Source organism: Hyperoodon ampullatus (genome assembly GCF_949752795.1).
Source record: "Hyperoodon ampullatus genome assembly, chromosome: 14".
Lineage (NCBI taxonomy): Eukaryota > Metazoa > Chordata > Mammalia > Artiodactyla > Ziphiidae > Hyperoodon > Hyperoodon ampullatus.
This window is the reverse complement of record NC_136927.1, coordinates 33547117-33565908: the sequence shown is the minus strand read 5'-3', so window position 1 is coordinate 33565908 and position 18792 is coordinate 33547117. Positions and strand designations below refer to the sequence as shown.

Here is an 18792-nt window from a genome sequence, read left to right as displayed (position 1 = left end):
AGCTCATCTAATGGCAAAGAGGAAATGTCATTCTTATTCATCATCAGAAATAGTTTAGAATTAAAAAGTATCAACTCTGGGCTTCCCTGGTGGTGCAGTGGTTGAGAGTCCACCTGCTGATGTAGGGGACATGGGTTCGTGCCCGGGTCCGGGAAGACCCCGCGTGCTGCGGAGCGGCTGGGCCCACGAGCCATGGCCACTGAGCCTGCGCGTCCGGAGGCTGTGCTCCGCAATGGGAGAGGCCACAACAGTGAGAGGCCGCGTACCACACACACACACACAAAAAGTATCTCTTAGTTCCTTCCCCCTGAATCTTAAATGGATTAAAGTGCTTTTAGAGCAAAATTTTAGGATTAGTTTCCAATATTAAAAAAAAAAACAACCTCAAAATAGAATAATGTCTTTCATATAATATTTACACCCCCTTCAAAATTTTTAGCTGCTTTTTGAACCAAGTTATGTCTTTTCTCTTTTGTTTCTGTAAGTAGAATGTTTGAAATGTTTCCATAATATGACATAAAGTGCCTTTTTACTCTAAAGAAAAAAACCCACATTATGTAGCATTTTAATAACATATAGCAATTTGGTATGAGTTGAACAAGCCAAAGCAAAGCACAGTTTTGGGCCAGGGGATTTGCAAGGGGACATCTGAGGAACATATATAACAAAAACAAGGCAGAAATGACACTTTCTGGGAAGCAGTATGGCAGGCAGCCATGGTCTTAAGAAATTCTTTATAAATAGCTAGTTTCAGTTATGGGGTATGAAGGAGGGTGGGATGAGTGGGGACGGGGTGTGGGGGTGGGGATGAGCAGCTGCCTGCAAGTCAAAGAGAAGATCCAATGTATATTATTTAATTACAGGACACTGGATAGAATAAACTGCAGAATCATGAGGGGAGGAAAAAACACCCCAAAACCCTGAGCCAGTCAAGTAAAGGCTAGGTAAACCAGTGGCAAAAGCAAAGATGGGAAACTGAAAAATACTCTAGAATTGACTATGTATTGACTCTGAAGATAATATTAGGCAAAAAACAGACCCTGGTTTCAGTTTTTAAACATTTGCTTAAAGATGTTTGAGTAGTTAAGAGAATGAAGCAGTTGTACTTTGGCAAAAATTTATTATGTATTGTTTAAAGAGTGCTAATTTAGGGGCCTGGTCCTATAAAAACAAGACAATTTAGAAAAGCCAACATCTTCATATTATCTTTTGAACTTAGATACAGGAGGGATTAACTGGCCCCTAAGTAATACCTTAGAACAGTTACATTTGGGGGCCCCATTCAACCCTGATTTCAGTGTTCTATCAAGCAGCAGTTCAGCAGTAAAGTTTACAACTGCATTTGTTCAATCAGGTAGGGGCAAATGACATCTTGAAAAAATCTGTATCAAAAGACTGATGGACTACTTTTCCTGTTCCTCAGAAGTAAATGTTTAAAAAGCTGGTGGTGGTTATTATTATTGTTACTACTACTACTTTAGATAATCGATGAAGATAACCACGTTTTTTTCCAAACATAATACCATAAGGATTAAAAAAAAAACTTTTTTAGAGCAGTTTTAGGTTTACAACCAAATCAAGAGGGAGGTACAGAGATTTCCCATACACCCCCTACCATCAAACATACTGAGCTTCCCCATCATCAACAAGATTAAAAAAATTTAACTCCATAAAGATTCCCATATTTTTAGTTCTTTGCTGTGAATGGGTATTTTGTAGTCACAGGGTAAGCAGTCACATCCTGAAGGCTTTCCTTCTAAGCCTGGGATTCAGAAATACACAGTATATGTACCACTAACACCTATATTTAAAAATCCATGTTTTGGGCTTCCTTGGTGGCATAGCAGTTAAGAGTCTGCCTGCCAAGGCAGGGGACACGGGTTCGAGCCCTGGTGCGGGAAGATCCCACATGCCATGGAGCAACTAAGCCTGTGGGCTACAACTACTGAGCCCACGTGCCACAACTACTGAAGCCCGCACGTCTAGAGCCCATGCTCCATAACAAGAGAAGCCACCACAGTGAGAAGCCCGCACACCGCAACGAAGAGTAGCCCCACCTGGTGCAACTAAAGAAAGCCTGCGTGCAGCAACAAAGACCCAACACAGACAAAAAACACCAAAAAGTTTAAAAGATATTTTCTTAGATCAGTCTCCCTAGGCAAAAGAAACAAAAGCAAAAATAAACACATGGGACCTAATCAAACTTAAAAGCTTTTGCACAGCAAAGGAAACGATCAACACAATGAAAACACAACCTACAGACTGGGAGAAAATATTTGCAAATGATGTGACCAACAATATCCATAATATACAAACAGCTCATAAAACTCAATACCAAAAAAAATCAAACAACCCAATCAGAAGATGGGCAGAAGACCTAAATAGACATTTCTCCAAAGAAGACATACAGATAGACAACAGGCACATGAAAAGATGTTCAACATCACTTATTATTAGAGAAATGCAAATTAAAACCACAACGACCTCACACTGGTCAGAATGGCTATCATCAAAAAGTCTACAGGGAATTCCCTGGTGGTCCAGTAGTTGAGACTCTGTGCTTTCACTGCCGAGGGTTCAATCCCTGGTCAGGGAACTAAGATCCCACAAGCTGCACGTCGTGGCCAGTTACAACAACAACAAGTCTACAAATAATAAATGTTGGAGAGGGAATGGAGAGAAGAGAACCCTTGTATGATGTTGGTAGGAATGTAAATTGGTACAGTTGCTATGGAAAACATTATGGAGGTTCCTTAAAAAAACTAAAAACAGAGTTACCATGTGATTCAGCAATTCCACTCCTGCATATGTATCCGGAAAAAATGAAAACACTATTCCAAAAAGATACATGCACCCCAAAGCCAAGATATGGAAACAACCCAAGTGACAATCAAGACGACTGATTTAAGAAGATGTGGTATATAAAGGATTAACAGATACACAGATACAAACTGCTATAATAAATAGATAAGCAACAGGATTTACTGTATAGCATAGGGAACTATATTCAGTAGCTTATAATAACCTATAATGGAAAATAATCTGAAAAAATATATGACTGAATCACTTTGCTATATATCTGAAACTAACACAATATTGCAAATCAACTATACTTCAATTAAAAAAAAAAGTGAAAGTCAGTCCATCCCACCAGAGACCTCCAGTCCTCCCCCATAAAGGTAACCACTATTAAATTTCTATGGCTCTAGAGAATGTTTCATGAATATTCTGGCAATGTTAAGTATAAAATGTGCAAAGGAAATACATGCGGAGGGATCATACCAGTCACATAGTTCGATAATTTGCTTAAAAAAAAACCACCCATGAAATCCAGCTCATTCTTCTTTCTGGCTATCTTAGTGGCTCTATCTAACATATGGATGTATCAATCATATACATTTAAGTTTCTAGATTTCCTGCTATTATTGTTATTATTAACAATGCTGCAGCGATTATCTTCATTTTGTGTCATCGTGTGTATGTGTGTGTGTATGTATAAACACTTAAAGATATATATATACACACACACACACACACAAAATACACACACACACACATGCACGCACACACACTGAAAATTTTGATAGGGACCCTTTGCAATCCAAATGGTTGTACCAATCTATATCCTCACTTACAAGGCAAGAGAGAGGACCTTTCTGTTCATCCCTTCCCCATAATATACATCATCATGCTTTAAGGTAATTTTAAATTCAGAAACAAAGATCACTTACTCTTACCTAAGGCTATCAGCAATATTATGCCAAAGTAATAGTAAAATTTGAAATAACTATTAAGCAGTAAGGGACCAATAGATATCAAAAGAATTAGTGAGAGTGATGGGGCTGGGTTTTTGACTGAATGCAGAGATATTTACAGTGGTTGTCAGAAGCTCAGGTTAAGCTTTCTCTTGTAAACCACATATTTATTTATAAATTTGGTAGAATTTTTCTCATGTTCCAGGACAGAAACCTAATAAGCGTAAGACTTCTCATTCTTTTTTCTTCAATTCCAACACAGCTGAGAGATGTAATAGACAGATTTGAGAAATACTTAGAACAAAATCAACACTGTGTGCTGAGGGACTGGATGTTGTGTTTGAAGGAGAAAAGATAAAGATGATGCCTGGGTTTCTGGCTTAAGCACGTGGGTGGACCACTGACTCAATAAAGAATACATCATGGCCATTTAGGGAGTTCAGTCTTGGACATGTCTGAATTAGAAGCTGAGATGTCAAAGCGACAACTGGCTCTATGGGTCCAGATTTCAGAAGGTAGCTCTTGGCAGGAGGCTAAAATTTGGAAGTTGTCACTTATGTAGTATTTGAAGCTATGGGAGTTTGCCAAGGTAGAGAATATAGAAAGAGGAGGCAAGAAGAAGCACAGGACCAAGTTCCTAGGAAATCCAACAATTAAAAGCCCATTTTTATAGGTCAGATAGGGGATGAAGGTCCAAAAAAGGAAGTGAGAGGAAGCTGCCTAAGGAGAAGGAGGAGCCTGGAGAGTGTGTATAAAAGTGTTTCTAGAAAGGGGTCACAACCAACTGGGTCCAATGCTGCTGTTGTAATACATGAAGGAGCTGCTTTTTGGAGTGATGGATGGAAATCAGGCTGGAAGAGGTTAGGGAGGGGTAAGAGTAAGAATGACAGTAATGGAAACAATGCTTTCAAGATGTTGCCCAGGGGGCTTCCCTGGTGGCGCAGTGGTTCAGAGTCCACCTGCCGATGCAGAGGACACGGGTTCGTGCCCTGGTCCGGGGAGATCCCACATGCCGCGGAGCGGCTGGGCCCGTGAGCCATGGCCGCTGAGCCTGCGCTCTGCAACGGAAGAGACCACAACAGTGAAAGGCCCGCGTACCGCAAAAAAAAAAAAAGATGTTGCCCAGGAAGGTAGGAGAGAGGTGAAAGCTTGAGGGGTGTGGAACTTCAGGTTGGAAATTACTTGAACAGGTTTACAAGCGATGAAGAGCGAGAGAGAAAAGGGGAGGGGAGAGAAGGGAGAGAATGGGAATGAATGAATATGAATGAGAATAAAGGAGAGATAAGAGGTAGCAGATCCCTTGAAGGGGAGGGGATTCAGAGCAAACAAGAACAACCTTGTTAAGAGACACTTCCTCTATCATGACAGGAAGGCAATGAGGATTGGATACAGCTGCAGATAGGTTTATAGATGTGGTCTGGGACGTCCAGAGAGTTCCCAGATGATGGCTTTTATTTTCTCAGAGAAGGAGGAAGAAAGGTCATCTTTTCAAAGTGAGATGAATGAAGGAAACGTCAGTTTTGAGGCTAGTGAAGGAGTTTGAAATAATCATTGCAGACTGTGAAGAACAAGTTGAAAAGAGAAACATGGTTATTTTGTCTTGACATGCTCCAACTAATAATGGCAACAGCTTGGGGGAGAGAAGTCAGTTAGGAAACGGCGAGTCACTCACTGGCTGTGAACGATATCATTTCATCAGAGAAAAAGACCAGAAGATACAAAATTAGAACATTTGGCAGTTCTTTCTCAAGCTCATTATATAAAATTTTAGTTAGGAACAGTTGCAGCCCAGCAATTCCACTTCTAGGTGAACTGAAAAGAAGTTAAAACAGGTACTCAAACACACACATGTACACCCATGTTCACAGCAGCACTATTCACAACAGCCAAAAGGTGGAACAGTCCAAATGTCATCAAGAGATGAATAAACAAATCCTGGTCCATCCATACAGTGGAATATTATTCAGCCATAAAAAGAAATCAAGTACTATATAAGCCACAACATGGACAAACTTGAAAAACATTACGCTAAGTGAAAGAAGCCAGATGGCAAAACGTCATATATATGATTCCATAGATGTGAAACATCCAGAATTGGTAAATACACAGAGACAGAGCTCAGATTGGTGGCTACCTGGAACTGGGGGGAAGTCACTGCTTAATGGCTACAGGGTTTTTTCTTGGGCTGATGAAAATGTCTTGGAACTAGGTAGAGGTGTACTTGCACAACACTGTGAATACATTAAATGCCCCTGAATCGTTCACTTAAAATGGTTAATTTTATGTTGTGTGAATTTTACCTCAATAGAAAAAATGGAACAGTTGGCAGAGCAACTGACTTTAAGAAACTAATTACTCAATAGTCCAATTTCTTATTTCCCACCCATCGCTAGCTAGCCCCCCTCACCATCATAATTCCATTAACCACCAACGGTGACTTCATCTTTTAAGGATTTGATAACTACAATAACAGCTATTTATTATATCATATTCCTTGTCACACCAAACTCTAGGTTTTGTTGGTTTCTTGGGGGGCCTCTAATTCCCCTTCTAGATCTCATCCTTATATTCTAGCACCTTCTACAATGCTCACCATATAGAAGTTTTAATAAACATGTTTTACTTAATTTTGCACGGTATACTTACAAGTATATAACTGAGTTACTATTTTCTAAGGAAAAAGAATTCTAGCCAAATTTAAGAATAAATCACCAAGAGGATTTTGTACGGGCAAGTGATTATCATGGGACAGAACCAACACTTGTCTTGCTTAGTTGTATGAATTTGAGGCTTCAGGTATTTCTGAATTGATGTTGGTGGTAGAACAGAAGACAAAATCTAATTATATTGTTTTGAAGGGTAAAAGAAGACTGAAAAAGGGAACACTAAGGGCAACAGAGTAAAGAAGAGCATGAAAAACTGGTAGACAGTAATTTCTTTTCATCTCCATTTACAGTTAATGTGAAATTTAGGCTGCATTAGAGAAGCGTATAAGCACTTAAGCACTCTCATAGATGATAAAAAGTAGCAACCGAAGATTACAGACTTTTGGTTGTATTTTCAGGGGTCTAATTTGCCAATTATAAAATAAGGTTCTTCTTCAAGTAGTTTAAAATAATGAAATGCAAAGAGGCCAAAGATAAAATGGCGGTTTGTCCTATAAGAGCCATGCTATCTGCACTGATTAAGCAAACTCCCGTCAACACTCCTGTCTGAAGCAAAAGCAGAGTTAACACAGTATGCACATAAATCTAAACCTCTGATACTACCGAGCACAAAGAGCATTCTGATCAGGAATTTTTATATTATGATTATTTTCCACTTAGGAAAAGGAGAGACAACATTAAGTTAATTTTTAAAAAACTGCGCAAATCAGTGTTTGAAGGTTAGGCCTTAGACTACCCAGGAAATACTGCCTTTCATCCAATATCAGAAAGTCTACTGCATCCTTTGAAGTCCACTGGGGTGAGGGGTGTGGAGGAAGACGCAGGTGATAACAAACTGGAATTCTAAACCACTGTCCCTTGGTGGTAGGGAGGTCACAGTCAAGAATGCAGCATTTACCCTCTATTACGAATTAAAGAGCAAAAATGAAGTAAAAACTAAAAATGCTAGCAGTTCAGGCTAATGCACTGCAGGTTTCCTGCATTAATCTGCACCATGAGGTCAGGAAGACAATGTTTTCAACACTCAGCCCTTGGAAATTTACAGGTACTTTGATAACTCTGTGGTTGGCTGCTGCTTCTGTTTCCATGGAAACAGGCTGCTAAAAATGGGGCATGTTTCTTTAAACTGATCATACCTTCACACAAATTCCCCTCTCCTTTTTGTCAAAAGTTGGAATGAATTAAGTATGCTTCTCATGGTATGACAACGTGATGTCAAGCCAGGGGACCTGGTACAGAATGGCAGGGACAACGTTAGCCTGTGGCAGACATACAGAAAGATATTATACATACCTATGTGCATCTAAAAAAATCTCACTTGGTTAAAAAGCAGTGGAAATAAATTACACAGTGGAATAAATGGAAGTATAACACAAATAATAGGCACTGCAAAAGTAAAATCATCCACTTAATTGCCTGATCACCAGCAATGTAAAGAGATTTTTAAAAAACTTGATTTGTTTTTTCAGACAATTAATTTTTAATCTGTAGGACCATGCTGGTTCTATACCTGAATGTCTAGATTTCTTAACCCTCCATGTTTCCAAAAGAAGATAATGTTTATTTTTCTTATTTGGGGGGTAATCAAAAAGTCTACGTTTCACTGCTGCATTAGAATTTCAGTGTGCAGCCATAGGCAGAGGTGCTGACAGCTTTTTTTTTTTAAATCTTTATTGGAGTATAATTGCTTTACAGTGTTGTGTTAGTTTCTGTTGTACAACAAAGTGAATCAGCTATATGCATACGTATATCCCCATATCCCCTCCCTCTTGTGTCTCCCTCCCACCCTCCCTATCCCACCCCTCTAGGTGGTCACAAAGCACCGAGCTGATCTCCCTGTGCTATGCAGCTGCTTCCCACTAGCTATCAGTTTTACATTTGGTAGTGTATATATGTCCATGCCACTCTTTCACTTCATCCCAGCTTACCCTTCCCCACTGTGTCCTCAAGTCTGTTCTCTACATCTGTGTCTTTATTCCTGCCCTGCCACTAGGTTCATCAGTACCATTTTTTTTAGATTCCATATATGTGCGTTGTGCTGACAGCTTAAAGCTCTTTCCTAATCCCTCTAAATTGGGAAAATGTACGTCGTTTAAAAGATTCTGAAATGCCTTAGCGTAAATTCCTAAGGCAGCTTCTCTGAATAAAAAGACAATTAACAATGAAACAGGAAAATAGTGGAATATTATTTACCTCCAGTTTTTCCCAGAATAGTAAGCACATGCTACTCTCTTGAGGTCATTTGATCCTGGCTCAATATCTTGGTTTTTCTTCCCATTTTGTGGATTCAGGAATGGGACACACACACACACACACACACACACACACACACACACACACACACACAGAGTTGACTCTTGAACAACGCAGCTTTGAAATGCACAGGTCCACTTACATGTGGACTTTTTTTTCAATAAATACAGTACCTGTATTTTCATTTTACACATTTTTAACTAAGCGGGGGAAAAGTTTGTGTTTGATTAGAGATCACGATATGTGGAGTCAAAAGAATTAGGGTCTGAGTCCTGATTCTACCCAAACTGTTTTGGTTTCCTGCCCTTGGTTGAGTCATTTGTCAATTCCTTTGTTTCTGAGGCAGGGAGAGCAGTACTCAGATTTCTGACTGCGCATGGCAGGGGGGTGAGAGGCCAGCGCCCTTAACTCCCACGTTGTTCAATGTTATTTATGTATACCTACACACACATGTGCCAATTTGCCCACAAAAACATAAGGAGAACAGAGAACTTGTGACACAACTTGTGTGCAATCCTAATGTCAGAGCAACTGTGCATGATGATGCAGATCAAAGGATGAGCTGCAGTTGTTCGGGCCAATGGGGTGGGGATGGGTGGGCAGGGAGAGGCGTTCTGGGAGAGAACAGCTGCGGAGGGAGAGAGAAGTAGCACAGAGGCAGGGCCTCACTTGCTGAAGGCGGCCAGAGTGTAGGCGGAGATCAGCTGGGCAGCTCTATCTCTGCTTGAGTAGATTCCTGTTGAGATTCTATTTGAGGAAGGGGACCTGGATAAGGGTGGGGCTGTGGTGAAACAGTGCTGTTGAGAAATGAAATATTTTTGAAGTAGAATTGACAGATTCGATAACCAGATTTGGTGACAGGCTATGAGGAGAAGGTCAAGGAAGGTGTCAGGGATCACTCCCATTTTGGGTTCCTGCCGTGAGCTAATGGGGGGACGGAGGTGCCACTGACCGAGACACAGGAAACCCTGGAGGAATGTGTTTCATGGGAAGAAGTAAGGGGCCTACTGGAGCCGGCAGGGATGTAGATGACCGTGCAGGTCTGAAGCACAAGAGAGACACCTGGCGCTCAGTCTGTGATCCTCACTCATTTGGACCAAAGCACATAGAGGTTTCTTCTGCTATCTCTTTTGTGTGTGTGTGTATTTTAACTTCTATATTATCATTCAGTTTCCCACTTTGCAGGCTGTGAGCTCCTTGAATGCCATTGCTTATAGAGGTTTACAACCTCTAGAATGATGCTGTGGAGAAGCACTCAAATTTCTGCCAAATAAAATGATTTCCAATAAAAAGTTAAATTATACAATTTCATCTCAAAGGCAGCATATACCCATTTTTAAAAGACACTGAATTACATCTGGGAAAAAGAATCTTCTACTTTTTCCTTCATACCTGTATGTTATTTGAATTTATTTTAAGGACCGTATCTTACACTTCAAATTTATTTTTAAAAAAACCATTAATTTAGCAATACCTCACTTGTACAACACTTTTACTTATGTAGACCACTGGCAGAAAACAAAGAAAGAAGAAATTCCCAAAGAAATAAAAATAGATGCTGCAAAGTTCACGTGCTTTACTTATAGAAGAAGGCTCGGTAGCATTCTCTATTTTAACTGCTTATTTGTCTGCTTCTCCCAGTATGACTCAATAAATTTTAGTTGAATCAACAACAGAATCAGGATTCCACTATTACATTTTGTTTATTTGTTGCTTACTTGGAAGATTAGAAGCAGCAGGTCGGAAAAGGGAAAAGCAGCCTAACGTGGCAGATGACAAAAATCAAATAATAAACAATGATTCTAGTAATCTAGTAATGATCTAGGGATCATTCTGTGCATGGGCAAATGGTTTTATACACCTCAACAATGACTTAAGGCACCAATGCATTACGTTTTGGGTTAGCCATTAATTTATAATTGAATTTTAAATAATATCTGAAGGTAACAGTTCAAACTATATTGTTTAAGAAGGCAGAGAGGGGTATAATATTCTTCAAATACTTATTGCATAATAGTAATGTGTCTTTGAGATGCAGGACACTGGGAGTGAGGTATAAAAATCATCCAAACAATGACAGTATCTCCAAGAAATATTATGATCTAATAGTGAAGATAGTACAGACACATACCACAGTAGCAAAAGGTGACATGCCATAAAAAGATGCAGAGCAAGTTACTGGGAGTATATGATAGAGAAGAAATTATTTTTGGCTGATAGGATCAGGTGACTTTCTTTAGGAAATGGCACAGGGATTGGGTTTTAAGAAACTCTGGACCTGCAAAGCTGGGGTGAGCAGCTTTCCAAGAGAACGTCCAGCAGTGATGGAAATGTTTTATAATCTGCATGGTTCTATACAGAAGCCACTAACCAGGTGTGGCGTCTGAGTAACTGAAATGTGGAGAATGTGGCTGAGGAGGTAAATTTTTAAAATTTTTACTTCATTTTTAATGATTTTAAATGTAAATCTGAACAGCCATATGAGGCTAATGGACAGTGCAGGTAGAGTATGTATGAGATAATTTGTCACTTAGAAAAGTTTTGGTGCTTTAATAAAGGTATTTATTTAGTCTATTTTCCCTAGGTTGAACTGCTCAGAACGTCTCAGACAAATGTGCATTTTTCCCACACACATCTCCTATAGCCATGTCCCAGCGCACCCCATTAATCCACGCCGCTGTCTGTGATGCAGTCTGCCACAAACTTCCACATGCTTTGTCGCAACTGTTACTAGCCAGTCTATGACAGAATTGGGAATGTGGCTCCCCAAAGCAGTAGCTCTTTTCCCCACCAGCCACAGCTGAGCCACACAATAAAAGGAGCCCAGATCCCCGAGTCATTTCTTAGAGGACGGCTGACTAGGATAGCTGCCCAACCCACCTGGGACTATGTTTTGAGCAAGAAACGCGCTTTGATTGGTTAAAACACTGAGTTTGGGGGCTGTCTGTCAGAGCAGGTAATTTAGTCAAAGTAATTAATACACAAGCCAGTTTTCTTTCTCTGGTGTTTCATTTTCACCATTAGAGAGCTCCGTATATTGAACATCAATTTTTCCTCTTTACATTGATTTGCTACCATTTTGTCTTTGATAAATATGGGATATAACTAGCTGGTAGCACTGGCATTATGATTCATTATCTCAATAACGCTTCATATTAAACCACTTATCTGAATTAAACATCTCAATTTATTTGATTTTTCCCTCAAGTTTCATGATTATTAATTTGTTAAGTTGTCAAGTCAGTGATGTGTAATATCCTTTAGTTGTTAGAACCAGAAATTAAATTTAAATCTCATCTGTGATGAGCGCTATTAAAAATGTTCTAAACCTTTTGTGGATAAGTCAAAAGGTGAGATTCCCTACTGCTGCTTTGACAAAAGAAACTAGTCTAAGGAAAATGTCCTATTTTGAAGTTGATCAGAATTCATGACATTTATTATTTCTCACCTGAAGCAGAAAATAATTAAATTCTCCAACTATATATGTGGGTTGGTATTTATCAAAAAGTTTATATAAGCATTAACAAAACTGTGAGGAGATATGCTTTATTATCCAAAGAATTCTCTGGTATGTGGTGACAACTATTCACAGGTGGTTGACACTTGGAGCATTTTTCCCTTAAATTTTCAACAGGTATTACTAAATTTTCTTGTTAAGCTGTCACATAAATTTTGAAACCTATGATTATCTGCTTACAAAATCTGTTTTTCCCCCTAATAATAATTTCAGCTAATTAGCACTGTCAATAATAACAGGCATTGTAAAATGTCCCCAAATAAGCAAGAACTACAGCAACTACTTGAGAAGCAGAGGAGACCTCCCACCCCTCGCAGCAGATGCCATCACAAACGCCAGAGACCCGGCTGTGTCACTACGGTTAGAATGGAATGGACCAAAATCTATCCTTCCTTCATGACCTGAAAACTTTTGATTCAGACACTGCCACAAATGAGTGGAACACCAAATATTCTTCATGTGAAAGATAGTATTTTAAATTAGTATCCCTTAACATGAGGCATAAACCATAGACATGACTAAATAGTCAGAAATTTGTCTTTTGACAAGATAGCATAGGATCTAATTAGACTCTGGGGCATTTTAGTGTTTGAACATTGCTGCCGTATCAATAAGCTTTCACAGATTAATAAAACTGACATATGACCCAGGACCTAGCAGCAGAAGAAGCTCAGCAGTGGCCTGTCCCGAGTCTGATAAGGTCACTGCTGGTGCTCATCTGCAGGCAGTGCCTGTGACACACAGAATTCCAGGAGTTCAACCCTGCAAAGGAACGTAGTCATTTTCAGAGGACACCAAGGAAAAAAAGTAGCTTTCTGCAAAATTTCTCCTATTTTTTTCTGTTCTAATTAAACTCAGATCTAATCCTCTTTCGGTGTCACTACCTTTGAGGTAACAGATCACCTTTGAAATCTTCCCCCCCGCCCCAGCCCTATCGCTAGCAAAAAATAAGTAGAAATACAGTCTGTTGAGATAGAAAGCGAAGCTTAGTTCAGTGCAACTGTGGTGAGGTAGATGAATTTTATCATCCAGTCATTTCTGTGGAGTGTTTAAAAATATCAAAGTTCTCTCCCTGTACACCTCTTTATACTGATGAATTTACATGACAGTAAGATATATAAATACTTCTCTACTTTGTCAATATACACAAGATTTTAAAAATTAAATTTTAAATGGAAAAAGTAACAAAGGGTTGAAAAAATAAGAAGAGGGATGGCAAACTGGCATGAAACTTGGTATCTCATAAAGACACTATGAAGTAGGTATTGTTTATCTTCATTGTACAAAGGAGGAAATTAAGGCTCAGAGCAGTGAACTTGTCTAGGGTCACAAAGCTAGAAAATGGGATTTGATCCCAAGTATATCTCACTTCAGAGTCCATGCTCTTGCTCTGTGACATTATACTACAGCACATGTATAAATTCAAAGCATGGTCACAACTGTTAGGGAAAGAATCGATACATTATGTAATCATCTCAAGGCAGTTTTGCTGTTCCTGTTGATAATTCTCCTACCCTGTTTTTATATTTTTAATTCTTGCTCTCTACACGCCTTATCATACTGTTGCTGTAACATCTTTTTATTTCTCCAATTGCATTTTCCTCCACTTTTCCCAGTTTTTCAAGTAGCGTAAAAATTGTTTAAAATTTATGATGTTAATAGGAGCTTAACACTAGAACTTGACTTCAATGATACACAGATAATCCCCTTTTTAAGTTAATGATTAAAAAAAATTAAGTTCTCCTCAGTGAGTCTCTAGAACGTGCCCTAGAAGCTCTACCGGTGTTGATTTTACTGGAGTCTACAAGAAGATCTGCAGTGCACGAGCGGGGGCAACCCCGCCGTCTGGTTCCTGGCAGCAGCTATTGATACTTCATTGTGTGTCCTTTGTTTCCATCTACGTGGTTTTTTCAACCAGTACCCAAAAGAAGTTCATCTCCAATAAGAAAACAACTATCGTTCCTTCTTATTGTTCAAATATGCAACAATCCGTCACCACATTCTCCTTTTCTAAATGTATGAAAAAGAAAAGAAGGAATATCATTTTGGAAGAAGCTCAAACTGCTGCTTGGGCAGATAACTATATTTACTGTCTGGGTCTCCAGAAGATGAGGAAGAGCCAGTGGAGAGGTGAGGGGGCAGCTGATGGTTATTGTGGGGGTGTTTTCCCCCCAAAGAACACTAGAAAATCAAATTTCAAATTAAACAACCATCGAGAGGGGTGACTTTCATATCTCAAATTCAGAAAAAACTTATTCTCTGAAGATTCTGCATTTCTTACTCCGTGGTCCCTGGTCTCCAGCTGCTGTAGTAAAGCACACTGGGCACTGGTCTTGCCACACTTCAGTGTACCAGGACACAGGACAGCAGTGCCCAGAACTTTGGACATTTTCTTAAATCAGTCAGGGAGGTACCTGCATGGTGGCCACTAACAATCACTGACAGCATTCTTAAGCTTACTCTTTGCTTTGTTAAAAAACCACAAACCTACGCAATGTGCCTAAAAAACAAAACAAAGTGATGGTGCAATGTGCATTATAACCAATTGAACCAATCATTTAAAGATACAATTAAGAAAGAGCTAGCTACCTTCCTGCTTTTAAACAATAAAACGCATAAACATGTTAATTGGAAAAAGAAATCATTTCCCTGGAACTACGTGTTCGTCAATGTACAAGAAGCAGGGTTCTGCATAACACTGAAAAGGAAATGGCCTCTCCTAAAGTGAGGTGGGGGGAAGCAAAAAAATTAGAGGACATGAGAAAATCGACAAAACGAACCTGGCAGGATTTCACCGAAATGAGGACTGGCTTCGTAAGTCCCCTTACTCTATCAATTACTGCTACCTCCCTGGAGTCCTATCAGTTAATGAATCTTCAGAAAGAGCTACCAAGAACAGCATTAAGCTTTCATTTCAAAGAACTTAGAGCGCGTAAGGTACGGGAGTGGACGGAGAGCAGGCACACGGCATGGGAAGCAGACACACGCTCAGCCTGGCTGACGAGAGTATGAATTTGGCAGCTCTGCCCCTGTCCACAGACAGACTGACCTTCCTTGAGACTTTTCTGGTTGCTCCCTTCAAGGCATTCCTTTTCTTTTAGTGGCTCGAAATCGCCAGCAGCTAAAATCTCCGGGAAGCCCTGTTGCTGCTTCTTGGAGCTATCGATCATGGTGAGAGGCTTCTGGAGACAGACAGCATCAAGCAAGAGAAAAGCTCAATCTGCCAAACAGCAGAGGCCAGCGCTCGGAATCCTCTGGTCCCTGGGTCCTGGGTGGCTCCTCACAATACCCCGATCACTGGGCAATTATGCCTTTAAGCAGCTGAGGGAGCCGTTATCCTTTAGTTGCCAGCTGGACCTGCAAATCGACTCCTGCTGCTGGAAGCCCGAAACTCTCTCCCACGTTGGGAGGCAGAGGCACGGAAGCACGATGATGCTGAAATCCCACCCCTTTTCCCAGCCAGCCCAGCTTCCCCCGCACTGGGGACTTCAATCTGCAGTTTGATGGTCCGCGTCATCTGACAAACACTGACTCAAGCAGTTAAAAATAAATCCTCTAGTTGTTAAAAGACAAGACTTTGCTGATACCTAAGAAGACAAATTGCTGCCTGTGGTCTCTCTCCGGCTTTCTATAAACACAGCCACAGGCTGTGGAAATACTTTCTATCAGCCAGCCAAGCACATCCATTACTCATTAAGTTCTCCAGCTAAACAAACGGCGGTCTAAAGCACCCGAAGGAAGAGGGTCTTATCTCAGCAGAGGCACCACACTGAATAAACATGTTACTAGCATATCTGGATAAAAACAGAAGCATGTCACCACCACACTGCTTTCGTGGTGTGCTTTTTGCCGTTCCCGGCTCTCCCAGGCACAGCCGGTTCTCTCTGTCACAGGGAATGCCCGTAACTACAGCTTTCAGCCTTCGCCAATGCAGACCCGGGCGGCAGTTTTCTTTTGTGCCACTAGTCGGCCGAGAGAGTTAACATCGCCATGATTGTGCTAAGGAAGAAAATCTCCTCCCCTGTATTAAAGGCAGATACTGAGAGCTTCTAGTTCATAACAGGTTCCACCAGCAAGCAGCCAAGTTTAATTTCACGTGAGCTATCAACGGGCACCGCTTCCCCAGGTCACTGGCTGCCCACTAGGCACAGGGACGCTGCCTGAAGGAAATCTGCAGGTAAGGCAACTCCAGGCAAAGTGGAAATGCCTGCTTTCATACACACCAAACATCTGTCTGTCTACAGCTGTAGCCAAAAGAATCTGATTTTCATGGTTTGAAGTATGCTCCTTTGCAAAGAGGTCCCATAAAACCCATCAGAGGTTGTAAGAGCAGGAGACTGAATCCTCCCTCCATGAGACATCTGCTTTTGCTTTGTTCACTTTTTAAATAATCAACATCTAACAGAGTGCCTGGAATATTAGGGAGTTCTCAACAAATACCTGTTGCATGACTAAGTGAATGAATGAAAGCAGAAGATAATACTCAGAGCTCTTCTTCTGATAATACCCAGAGTTCTAAAGAAGTCCTAGGTCAGTGACCAAGAGTCACTAATTTTTAGATGAACAGCTACGTGTTCTTTAAAGGAAGCACATTTTCTCTTTAAAAGAAAATACACACATACACTTTGAATGTGCATGTGACATGATCCTTTTGCGGGATAAAGAAAGGTTTATATTTTTCCAGCCAGAAAAATCAATATTCTCTTCAACATATAACAGAGATGGGGACTGGATGAAGATTCTTTCCTTTGTCCCTGGTTCCAAGGCTGGTGTGCACTAAATCTGTGCTGTTCTAGAAAGATAGTTATCTATCCTCCTCCTCCAGCGTCTCTCAAGAATGGGATTACACAACACATGACATGCTTCTTGTCAACTGAAATTCCTTCTGAGGCAACTTAAGTCCATCGTTGGTAGTCTAAACCCCTGCAGGAACACACTGCGACGACCTTAACACACTTCTCAAAAAATGCCCTCAAATGCTCTGCTACTATTTCTGATCCTAAGGCCTCCATTCTTCTAAATTAACTGTTCCTACACCTTTAAAGGAGTAAGAAAAAACCCCATCATTTTCTGCGGACATTCTTTGGGTCGGTCTGCAGAAAGTTTTGTGAAGTTTATCTCATTTAACCCCTAATAGCCCTTTGTGATCACTATGATTATTTGTACATTCTAGACATTTTACAGACCAAGACCAAAGTCACAGAGCTTGTAAGCAGCAGATCTGGAATTCAACCAACATCTTAGTTCTCCAAAGCCCACGTATTTTTTCTATGGCATTGCAATGCCTGCTGTCTTCTAAAACACGCTCCATTTCCACGCTTTAGTCTGATCTTGGGACAGGTTTAAGAGCAGAGACCATTACTTTCATTGCCTTCAGGTAATTCTACTCCTGGTGAGGGAGAAAGAAGGCAACATAATCATACTAGAGTGCTTTTATGAAAGCAATTTAACTTTTCCTGAAATAATAACAACAGCAGCCAACTTTGTTCAGTGCTCTAAACAAAGTTGTAGTGCACAACACCATCTAAGTGCTCTTCATATATTATCTCATTTATTCTGTTGACAGACCTGTGAGTTCAGTGTTGTTATCCTAATTTACAGATGAGAAAACTGAGGCACAGGAAAATCAAATATTTTGTCAGAGATCAAATATCTCAGAAGTGGTGGCCAGGATTCCAAACAGGCAGCTTGTTTCCAGAGCCTACATTTTTAATTGCTTTGCAAAAAGAACAACAAAAACAATAAACCCCAACATTCTCCTTTTCAGGATGTTGTTTATAAAATTGTACCCAATTTTTTGGCCACACGTTTAGAAACCTAAGTAGATACAGAGCTACACCACCCATTTAAAAATTCTTTATTGGGGCTTCCCTGGTGGCGCAGTGGTTGAGAGTCTGCCTGCCGATGCAGGGGATATGGGTTCGTGCCCCGGTCTGGGAGGGTCCCACATGCCATGGAGCGGCTGGGCCCGTGAGCCATGGCCGCTGAGCCTGCGCGTCCGGAGCCTGTGCTCCGCAACGGGAGAGGCCACAACAGTGAGAGGCCCGCGTACCGCAAAAAAAAAAAAAATTATTTATTGGCCTTGTGTATGTGTGTGTGTGTTTAGTATGTTAAAAAGTAATACAATTCTCTTTTAAGGATCCTCTGTAGTCTTATTATTTTTGTTTCTGATAAATATAAAAGATCTCAATAAGGAAACATTTTCTGGCTGTAGATTTATGTTAAAAGTGTTGCCTTTGTAGTTCTGAAAGGGAATAATAATTTCTCTAGTGGTGAATATGCCTAAAAGAACATTTATTTTGCTACTTTAAAAATTCTGAAATAATTTCAAATTCAAAAAGCCTTTTTCCCCTGAACCATCTGCGAGAAGGCTCTGACACGATACCTCTTTACCCTAAGTGCTCTGGTTTATAGTTCCTACAAACAAGGCTATTCTCCCACATAACCGCAATATGACCATCAATATCATGAAATTAACACTGATATATCACTGCCACCTAATCCACAGACTCCATTCAAGTTCTACCAGTTGTCCCGACAACATCCTTTATAGCAGAAGGACCCAAACCAGAATCACATATGGCACTGAGTTTTCAAGTCT

General features: G+C 40.3%; 1 protein-coding gene across 2 annotated transcripts in view; it reads right to left on the bottom strand.

Annotated features, from left to right (window-relative positions):
* The window catches only part of MRTFB (myocardin related transcription factor B), a 127103-nt gene that overhangs the window by 56505 nt on the left and 51806 nt on the right, over positions 1-18792 (bottom strand). Inside the window, exon 1 of one of the 2 annotated variants that reach the window (XM_079718451.1) lies at positions 15241-15364. The exons of the other annotated variant lie outside the window; for it this stretch is intronic. Within the exon in view, the coding sequence (XP_079574577.1) occupies positions 15241-15361 (121 nt within the window). The 5' untranslated portion in view covers positions 15362-15364. Of the gene's footprint in view, positions 1-15240; positions 15365-18792 lie in introns of those variants that run through there. 2 annotated transcript variants of the gene reach the window in all.